At 50.0% G+C, this 10257-nt stretch overlaps 3 protein-coding genes across 3 annotated transcripts; 1 reads left to right on the top strand and 2 right to left on the bottom strand.

Moving 5' to 3' along the window:
• The first annotated feature begins 1865 nt into the window (after positions 1–1865).
• K441DRAFT_614803 (MFS transporter) lies at positions 1866–3722 on the top strand. Its single transcript, XM_067645700.1, has 2 exons — positions 1866–2947; positions 3004–3722. The coding sequence occupies exons 1-2, from the start codon at positions 1931–1933 to the stop codon at positions 3652–3654; spliced, it is 1668 nt and encodes a 555-aa protein (XP_067502014.1). The 5' UTR covers positions 1866–1930; the 3' UTR covers positions 3655–3722.
• Positions 3723–3746: 24 nt separating this feature from the next.
• K441DRAFT_640145 (glycoside hydrolase family 78 protein) lies at positions 3747–6440 on the bottom strand. Its single transcript, XM_067646607.1, has one exon. The coding sequence runs from the start codon at positions 6308–6310 to the stop codon at positions 4214–4216; it is 2097 nt and encodes a 698-aa protein (XP_067502013.1). The 5' UTR covers positions 6311–6440; the 3' UTR covers positions 3747–4213.
• A 721-nt stretch (positions 6441–7161) lies between these two features.
• On the bottom strand, positions 7162–9980 carry K441DRAFT_697897 (uncharacterized protein; the record flags this gene model as incomplete). The annotated part of the gene is made up of 2 exons (XM_067653018.1): positions 8307–9980; positions 7162–8265 (listed from the first exon to the last, which is right to left on the bottom strand). Exons 1-2 carry the CDS (start codon positions 9555–9557, stop codon positions 7162–7164), a joined length of 2355 nt encoding a protein of 784 aa, XP_067502012.1. The 5' UTR covers positions 9558–9980.
• Positions 9981–10257: the final 277 nt, after the last annotated feature.

Here is a 10257-nt window from a genome sequence, read left to right as displayed (position 1 = left end):
TTCCTTACAAGAGGTGCTCTAATACCCCTCCCTAGTCCCCACTAAGGGATCTATTAGTTGATATAGTGATATAGATAGTATCTAATAAGGAGACAGGTAAGAGAGGAGATAGGAAAGACAGAGGAACCTCTAGTAGGTATTAGTTAAGCAACGTTAACGGCGGTTTTTATTACCTAAAAATTGCGTTATATAATAATATTTAGGAACGCAAATATATACCCCCGTCCCATACTTACACCACTACTAAATATTCTAAATTTTATACTTGGAGCTACTTATAATAGGTATTCCTAAAAGATCTACCGGTTTAAAGCTCTATAATTAAACGTTGTTAACGTTTTATATAGGGGTCGTTAATTAAGCTCCTAGGACACAATTTTTAAAGTTTAATACTATACTAATATCACAACCTTCTTACAGTGGCCGAGCCACCCCCAATCTCCTCCCCCTCCTCCCCCCTCCTATTACTCGGCGCCGAGCTATTACATTATCGCCAAGCTATTACGTTATTATACGTCCGAACTAAGTGGGCAATAATATGGTTAATAGTTATTAGGTATTAAAAATATTTAGTATATAAAGCTTTAAATTAGAATCACAATCTACTATATTATATCCTACGTAGAGGGCTCTGTATTAAAGCTCTGCAGTCTAAATATGTGCTATATTCGTGACCAATATAATCTTTAAGCCTAGCTCAAGTAGGGTGCCTTGGTTACTGCAGTAGATCCTTACCTAGTGGTAACCAAGGCGCCTTAATCTTACTACTACTTCTAAATTAAGCAAAAGCTCTATATAGGGGGGTCCCAGGGGGTCTCCCCCTGGAAAACCTCATCTCTATATATATTAATTAAAGTCTATATAATAAAGCTCTAAGTTAAAGCTTTGGGTTATAAACTCGGGTCAAAATTTGCGTTGGGGGACCAACGTTCCGCATGTTATCAATTCTAGCGAGCTTGTCTAATAAAGGACGACTACTATCGCTAGCGACTAATTAATCAGAGTGAGTTCTACCGCCTCCAATTCTTCTCATCATACACCTAATTCTTGTTATGGTTGATTTGATTCCTCTCGCAAAAGATATATTTTCTCTCATAGGATATCTGCTTCGCCTCATTGTAGGTCTCGTTGTTCTCATAATATACTCATCTACTCTCATTATGAGCCAAAATGACTCATTTCTTGGCGCAAAGGTCAGAGGCTTAGTAAGGAGCATGGCGCCGGGCTCGGCTAACTTACCGAAGTTTTTTATAAAATAATTTCGCGTTTGTAACTTTTCTAATTCAGGCACGACCGGCCTGAGAGGTGCCGCTGATTGGCGGATGGGTCCATTCCAAAATCTGCTAACATTCCTGCGGTTTCCTGATTCGGCATCGAGAACGCGGTATTATTACTTGTTACCTACGTTATTTCGTAAATATGCTCCGTGCTCTGTGTAAATGCGTTTCCTGTCCGTCTTCAGACAACTAGATGCCGCATCCTCCACCGACCATGATCTGCCGCGCCTGTGAATCATAGACTCGACTCATTGACCTGTTCCACCGAGCTCGTCAAAACGGGCCCGGCGCGCTCTAGCCGGTATCGTAATATTTTGGTGTTCATTGCTCTTTAAAACACCACTAATGACCTCTCTGATCCCATCGCATCTTTGTTCTGTACCCCTTTCATAGGATTACTTAAACACTTTTTAATTGCTTAATTGTCTTAGAAGCTATAAGACTGTTACATTTTTACCGTCTTTGGCTACTTTCCTAGCCTGTACCTACATGTTGCAACAGCACGCCTCTATACTACTACCATAATGAATACAGATCCTACAACCACGAAAACCGCCCTCGCTCCCAGCAGCGCTACCTCTTTGGTGTCGACTAGCTCCCTCTCTAAAGGTACTAACCACTCAATAGAAAATCTTGAAGCTCCGCCTGCGGAGATGCAGGAAGGTGTCAATGCCGACAAACCTAACGTAGAGAACATCGGGGAGGCTCCGACAGCTGAGAAGGATGTTTCCAAGGGTGCCACTGAAGGCCTTCAAGATCCAGAAGAGCAGGAAGATGAATCTAAATACCCCGACAAGTTCAAGCTCATCCTCATCGTTTTTGGCTTGAACCTATCGGTCTTTTGCGTAGGTCTAGACAATACTATTATTTCTACCGCCATTCCAAAGATAACGGATCAGTTCCGTGCTCTGGACGACGTGGGTTGGTACGCCAGCTCCTACCTACTTACGACCTGCGCATTCCAACTTATGTGGGGCAAACTCTACACCTTCTACTCAATCAAATTGGCCTACCTGGTGGCTCTGTTTATCTTTGAATTGGGGTCTTTGATCTGTGGAGTTGCTCCTACTTCGACTGCCCTTATAGTTGGCCGCGCCATTGCTGGAGTCGGAAGTGGTGGCGTCGGTTCTGGAGCCTTTCTTTTAGTCGCTCATACAGTGCCATCACGCCAACGGCCTACCCTTATTGGAATGATCGGTGGTATGTACGGCTTCGCCTCTATTGCTGGTCCTCTTATGGGAGGTGCCTTCACCGATAACCCGAAACTAACATGGAGATGGTGCTTCTACATTAACTTGCCACTTGGTCTAATTACCGCCGTCTTTATTCTATTATCTGTACATTCTCCCGAGTGCAAGAAGACCAATGCAGTCGGCTTCATGGACCAACTAAAGCAAATGGACCTTCTCGGAACGACTTGCATCTTGCCCGGTGTCATTTGCTTGCTGCTTGCTCTACAATGGGGCGGTACGGAGTACGAATGGAAGGACGGACGCATCATTGCTCTCTTAGTCCTCGCAGGTGTTCTCTTAATCAGCTTTATTGTTATTCAGATCCACAGTGGAGAACGTGCGACTGTCCCACTACGCGTATTCGGCAACCGGAACATCTGGGGCTCTGCCGTGTTTGGCGCTTGTGTTGTTGGTTGCTTCTTCGTCATGTTGTACTACGTGTGGCCTACCATCCAATACTGATTAGTGAATCACTGCTAACTGCGGAACTCTAGATCCCTATTTGGTTCCAAGCCATTAAAGGAGTCAGAGCTATCAAGTCCGGCGTCATGAATCTTCCCATGATTCTCAGCTTCGTCATTTTCTCGTTCCTGGGCGGCACTCTAACGTCCGTGACCGGCCACTACGTGCAGTTTGTGTACCTGACCGTCATTTTTATGGCCGTCGGCACTGGCCTCCTCACTACTCTCGAAGTTGACTCTGGTCACGCAAAGTGGATCGGCTACCAATTTATATTCGGCGCGGGTGTCGGTTTCGGCCTGCAATCGGCACTGACCGCAGCACAAACGGCTCTACCACTTCAAGATATACCCATCGGTACCGCTATCATAATGTTCTCGGAGAACCTCACTGGTGCAATCATGGTGTCGGTCGCGCAGAACGTCTTCACGAACCAACTGGTGAAAAATTTGAGCAAGTACGTCCCTACATTCGATCCGCGCATCATCTTGACCATCGGCGCAACCCAAATCAAGAGCCAGGTGCCCCAACAGTTCTACAATGCAGTTCTCATTGCGTACAACAAGTCGTTGACACAGACATTCTGCGTTGGGGCCGCCCTGTCGTGCTGCTCCGTTTTGGGCGCTGTCTGGCTCCAATGGCTGTCCGTCAAAGGGAAGAAGACAGATACTGCGCATGCTACATAGATAGAGTAGGTAGAGTAGATAGATACCTTGATTTCTTTCACATAGAGGTATATGTAATAATCAGATAGAATTTTAGCGTAATTTTCTTCTATGGCGGGATCCACTGAGTTAGCAAGGATAGGGCCAAGTGATATCTTGTTGAACTTGTGAAGCATCTCGCGCGCTTTCGGTGTCTGGAATCCGGATGCCCGAACCGGCACACATGGCTTTCATTTTCTACTACTGACGAATAAGCCTGACGATTGACCGTGAGTATGCATTCGTGCAGTGGATGTGTTAATGCTTGTTAATCAGACATGTCCCGATGGGCGCCATAGTTCTTTCCAAAAGCAAGCTACTTCGCTGGAACTGTCCAAGACAATATCAGTTAACTCCTCGTCAGAAATCTCGGTAATGCCGAGCAGCTCGTTGTCCAAATTATGGGAACCGCCCGCCAAATCCATTTCCAAATGCCGCCATTATGGTGAATTCTATGGAATACTTTCCTCATTGGAGCACCCCTTTCTAGCTCTATCCTCGCGTCGGCTTCAAGCAACTCTTTCCGCAGAAACAGCAACCGCTACCCCCCACTAACCTGCGCAACATGCGTCCCCGACAAAACCCCCCGCAGCGTAACATAGCCTCCCCCATACGTAGCATTGTACTTGACCCCCTTCTTCCCATCCCACGCCACCTGCCCATCCACCGTCACCGTCGCCGACGCCGCACCCACCGGCACCGCAACCTCGCCCACCGTGCCCGCAGGCGCTGTGACATTCAACTGAAACCCCCCACCACCACTCCCCTGCGCCACCCAACTCACCCTCAGCGCGCCCGCCGGCGTTCCCACCTGGCCCTTGGCCCACGCCAGCGTCGCCGGGTACGGCTTCACGCTCCACTGCGCGAACCCGGGTGCGGCGGGCAGGATGCCGAGCACGTAGTTCGAGAGCGCGGGCACGACGCCCGTCGACCAGCCGTGCGCGGCGGACGTGAAGGCGCCCTCGTACATCGACCCGCTCGTGCTGATGCCCTCCCAGTACGTGCTGCTCGGGTCGTGCGTGCCCATCCAGCCGTAGAGCCGCGTGATCTCGTCGAGGGCCGACGCGGCGAGGTTGGAGAGGAAGCGCGCGGAGATATCGAAGTAGGATATGAAGGCGTAGACGCGTTCCGTGCCATCGGGGACGAGCGCGTTGGTGTTCATGAAGGCGTTGCCGTAGGACAGGGCCGTGTGGTTTGCCATGTAGGTGAGGGCTGAGACGGCGCGGGAGGTGTTGGCGACGCCGGCGAGGACGGCGAGCGCGTTGCCATCTTGCGCGTGCCGCGTGCTGTCATCGCTGTCGTCTAGGTATGCGCCGGCGCTGCTGTCCCAGAGCTGCGTGTTTATAGCGGCGGAGACAGTTGCGGCGCGGCTGAGCCAGCGGGTCGCGGTGGAATTGTCGTTCTGGGTTGAGGCGATGGCAGCACCGGCTTTCAGGGCAAGGACGTACAGCGCGTTGTTGTATGTGATTACGCCGTAGCGGTCGAGGAAGGCGTAGTCACCGGTGTTAGTTGTTGGCTTAGACAGTAAACCTGTGGTAGATGTTGTGTTGGCATAGTAGGCGCCGTCTAGCACGCTGATAAGATTGGGATAATACATCTGTGCGTAATCCAGGTCGCCGGAGTAGAGAATATAGTCCCAGCTCGATGTGACCCACCAGAGGGGGTAGTCGTACAGTGGCAGGGTATAACCGTTAATAGATGCTGGCGGAATCCAGCCATCGCTACTGCGCTGATGATCTGCAAGATCTACAAGGATATTGCGGGCTGCAATAGAAGCTGAAGTGTGCGTCAAGTAAGTAGTGCGACCAGAAACAGCGATATCTCCAACGTAGGGGTCTCTATCGCGCTTTGCACCGTCAAAGATTACTTGCTTTCCAAAGAGACTTGAACTTTGTGCGTTGCGGGGGTCAACCTCATCGGCGCGGAACGTGTCGATGCACATCTCATTCGTATATGCTGCATTGTACCAGAATTGATTGAGTTGGACGTCCGAGCATTCGAACCATCCGCTGTACGTATCCGGGGTGCCTAGGAACGCCGAAAAATTCAGACCCAGCTTAGAAATCTCAATGGTGCCAGTTGGCTCGGCGTATGGAGCGTCTGATGCGGTCGCGTTGAGACTGATTTTGAGATAGCGGAAGCCATGTATGCCATCAGCGCATACTTGGCTGCCATGGCTGCAACCCCACGTATCCGTCCATGAACTGATGCCTGCAGGAACAGCGTGGTAGTCAACTCCATTGGTTATTGTATCGCCGTTATTAGATCGCGTAAAGTCAGATATGTCGGTGAGATATTCTAGAGTTTCTGAAAAGGCTAGTCCGATGCCCGGGTTGTTAGAGGACGCGCCAGCGAAGTCGATCTGAACGTGTCCAACGATATTGAGGCCAAAATCGAGCAAGATGGTAGGAATGGTGGAACTACTGGAAGGCCTAGTTAGTGTCGTGATGCCACCATTGCTGCTCAATAGGCCATTGGCGTTGGTGACATTGCCAGTTGTGGAAAGAACTTTAGCCGGGGAAACTGTGCGACTTTTTGGCGCGATAACGTATTGCTGCCATGATGTATCTTGAGACAAAGCACAAGGTAAATAGCTAAGCAGGGAGACGCTCAAGGTGGTGAAGGGTTTAAGGTGCATTGTATGGAGGCCAGCTAAAATGGCTAGCTAAGGTTCTTGAAGTAGCTCTTCATGGCAAAAGTTGCTTTAGGGTGATATACAAGTGACATATGTCGATGCGTATACTTGGACCTCCGATGGCCAGGGGAACATTAACCCGAGTGTTACTAGGATTTGGCATATTGCAGGATGCTGATCTTTATACGTGCCCTGGGAAAGGTAGTTATTTATGGAGAGGCAGTGAAATCATGGAAAACGTCTCTAGAAAAACTATTTCTCGTGCGTCAAGTCGATGCGTATACTTGGACCTCCGATGGCCAGGGGAACATTAACCCGAGTGTTACTAGGATTTGGCATATTGCAGGATGCTGATCTTTATACGTGCCCTGGGAAAGGTAGTTATTTATGGAGAGGCAGTGAAATCATGGGAACTGCGGGGACATAAGCACCGGGTTACATAGGGAGGTTAACTAGGTTTAAAAGGGTGTCGCTATGCCGGAAGGATGCTGATGCTGGAGATTTCACTGCGCCAGCCTCATATCTCCCTGACTCCGGAAACACTGTCGTTCCGTACCCCTTGAGCCTAACCGTTTCAAGGTACCCCTTAAGGATTCGATACGAAGTGCGCGGTCCGCAAACACCAGTAAACTCACCGTGGACTGAGCGCCGTCTCCTCTAGGCAACTAAAAACTAGGATTCTCAAAGTGTTAAGGGTCAAAGCCATTGGGTGCACACATTTATTCGCTTCAAAAATCAAGATATGTCATCGCAAGGTATTTTAATTACTACCTGTCACTAGAAATTATTTTACAGCATACTAGACAAAGAAAATGACATCACAAAGTGCGCACACACTGCCTCTTTCACCCCAACTATGCTAGAAATGCGTCTCTTCCTCGTCTAGGATGAGCAGAGGGTGTTGGAGTAACATGAGAGATTGTGTTTGGCGATTTGTATCCGCCTGGAGCCGTAGTCGAGGAAGCCTTGACCGATGAAGACACTTCGTAACCGTAACCATGGACGCTGGAGTGTTGGGCAGGTGTGAATGTTACCTTTGGTGTAGAGTATGGCGCATAGCCTGCCTTTGAGGTTGAAGTAGTCTTGACAAGCGTAGATGAGTACGGGAACTTCGAAACAGGCGCAGTGGTATATGCGGTAGCATAAGTCTTGCCTGACGCGATGTGGCCGTATCTGGGTTGCATCCACTCAGCGATGTCCTTCCACATTTGAGACTTAACCTTGCATTTCATCGTAAGGGTTTTCTCGTCGCACTCGTGGTTGACGAGCAAGTAAGCCCCACGTTCGTTGCTTGGGTTGCATCCAGCCTTGTTGGTGATGAGCATCAACTGGTTCTGCGGCCATTTCTCCGCAGCAGCAAAAGCATCTTCGTTCTTGAAAGAGAGAGACATAGAGTCGCCGGAGCAAACCAAATCGCTTACGAGGTCAGAGTTCTCGAGGGTGACTTGAGGAGACTTCATCTTGTAATTAAGCGAAACAGCGTAGTCGCCCTCGCCGGCCTCCTTGTAGTTGAGGGTAGCCGAGTACGATGGAACCAATTGTTTAACATCATGCTTGTTCACCTCCGCATTGCAAACCGGGACAACTGGCCTGTCAAAAGGAGTCTTGTGACCATAGGGAGACTCTGTGACATAGGGCTTCGCAGCGCTGGTAGAAGACTTCTCATAGCCATGGGCGGACTCAACATAAGCAGACTTGCTGGCATAAGGCTGAGCCGCAGGGGTAGACTTCTCATATCCGTGCGCAGAGTGGCTGCTGGAAGGCTTAGCCACAGGAGTATAACCTTTAGCACCATATGCGGATTCAGCGTATGAAGATTCGGTCGCGTAAGGCTTGGCCTCATGAGTAGAAGATTTCTCATAATCATGAGCAGACTCGCTGATATAAGGCTTAGCCGCTGGAGTGTAACCTTGGGCGCCATAAGCAGATTCAACGTGCGAAGACAGCGGGAGTGTAACCTTGGCGCCATAAGCAGATTCAACGTGCGAAGACTGGCCACCATAAGGCTTAACTGCAGGGGTGGAGGATTCTCGTAACCGTGAGCGGACACGCTGGTATAAGGCTTAGCCGCTGGAGTGTAACCTTGGGCGCCATAAGCAGATTCAACGTGCGAAGACTGGCCGCCATAAGGCTTAGCTGTAGGGGTGGAGGATTTCTCGTAACCGTGAGCGGACTCGCTGGTATAAGGCTTAGCCGCTGGAGTGTAACCTTGGGCGCCATAAGAAGATTCAACGTGCGAAGACTGGCCGCCATAAGGCTTAGCTGCAGGGGTGGAGGATTTCTCGTAACCGTAGGCGGACTCGCTGGTATATGGCTTAGCAGCGGGTGTGTAACCTTTGGCGCCGTAAGCAGATTCAACGTGCGAAGACTCGCCACCATAAGGCTTAACTGCAGGGGTGGAGGATTTCTCGTAACCGTGAGCGGACACGCTGGTATATGGCTTAGCAGTGGATGTGTAACCTTTGGCACCATAAGCGGATTCAGCATGCGAGGACTCGGTCGCGTAAGGCTTAGCCACTGGTATAGAGGGCTTGTAACCGTAGTGTGACTCAGCAGGAGATTCGCTAGCGTACGGTTTAACCATGCTGGATGACTTCTGGCCATAGCCAGGCGCACCATAAGGAGTCTCGCTAACATAAGCCTTGACCGAGCTGGAGGACTTGTGGCCGTAGGCGGGTGCACTATAAGCAGACGAGCTAGTATAAGGCTTAGATGAGCTGGAAGGCTTCTGGCCATAGGCCGGTACACCATGCGGAATTTCGCTGGCATAAGGCCTAGATGAGCTGGAAGACTTCTGGCCATAAGCCGGTACACCATGCGGAATTTCGCTGGCATAAGGCTTAACTGTGCTGGAAGACTTCTCGCCATAACCTGGTGCACCATATGGAGACTCGCCGGCGTAAGACTTCACGCTTGAATAAGCCTTGACGTTGGAAGAGGAAGACTTTCCATAACCGTGGGCTGGTACGCCATACGACTCGGTGACATAGAGCTTGGCCTCCGAGGAAGAAGAAGCCTTCTCATATCCGTAGACCTGCTTCTCGGCATGGGGGGATTCGGTAACGTAGACCTTGGGGACCGTAATAGAGGACTTTGAGGATGTTTGAGAAGTGCTGCACTTTCCATAGCCGTTAACACCCCCACAGGATCGGTCTGTGTGACCGTACGCGTTATCATATAAAAGAGGACTAGAGAAAGCAATAGAAACAAGAGACAACAAAAGAGTGGACTGAAGGATTGTAGCCTTCATGGTGAACGAGTGAACGCAGCGAATACTGCAGAGGATAGTAAAGAGTGAAAGAATGGATTGGAAGAATGAAGCTGAAGTCGTGGGTCATGGTGGCTCTTGTATATAGACCGGCCGTTGGCGCTTCTACCCCCCCCTTGCCCCCTTCATAGCTACATAAATAACCTTATTCGGAAGTGAATGTGGGTTCTTTTGCTCCCGAGTCTTCGATAGCGCCAGATTTGCGATTTTGCGTGAGTCCCGGCTAGCCCGGTGGCTGCTGATAAAGGCCCTGGTCCAGTGAGGGAGGATGAGCCCAGCCACGCACGGGATCGGTGTCCGAGGGGGCCTTTCGGGGAGAGGACAAGTTAAGGGAGAGAGAGGCTGATGTTGCGCAATCTAGGCACCACGTTCAAAGCTGGCCGCCTAGGCTGCCCAGCCTTGCTGAAGAGGCTGCCACTGGTGCGTTGTGCCCGAACGCGCTCGCATAGAGACACAGGTGATTCCACTATCGACTCGAGTCATTATTACTATCCTTAACCCTGCGTGAATAGACACAGTGCGCTTGGGTGGCCGTTCGCATTTCACATTGTCGCTGCTGGGTGTGTTGGTAATCACCTCGCTGGCAAACGCCATATTGTGCTATGAAAGTGCAGAGAATAAATTTAAATCGGATCGGGTCAGACGAGTATCAATAGTTACGATGAGACGCTTCGATTTCCTG

Source organism: Cenococcum geophilum (assembly GCF_001692895.1).
Source record: "Cenococcum geophilum 1.58 unplaced genomic scaffold K441scaffold_32, whole genome shotgun sequence".
NCBI lineage: Eukaryota > Fungi > Ascomycota > Dothideomycetes > Gloniales > Gloniaceae > Cenococcum > Cenococcum geophilum.
Note: the sequence above shows the minus strand (reverse complement) of the source record. Positions and strands in the feature narration are given on the sequence as shown.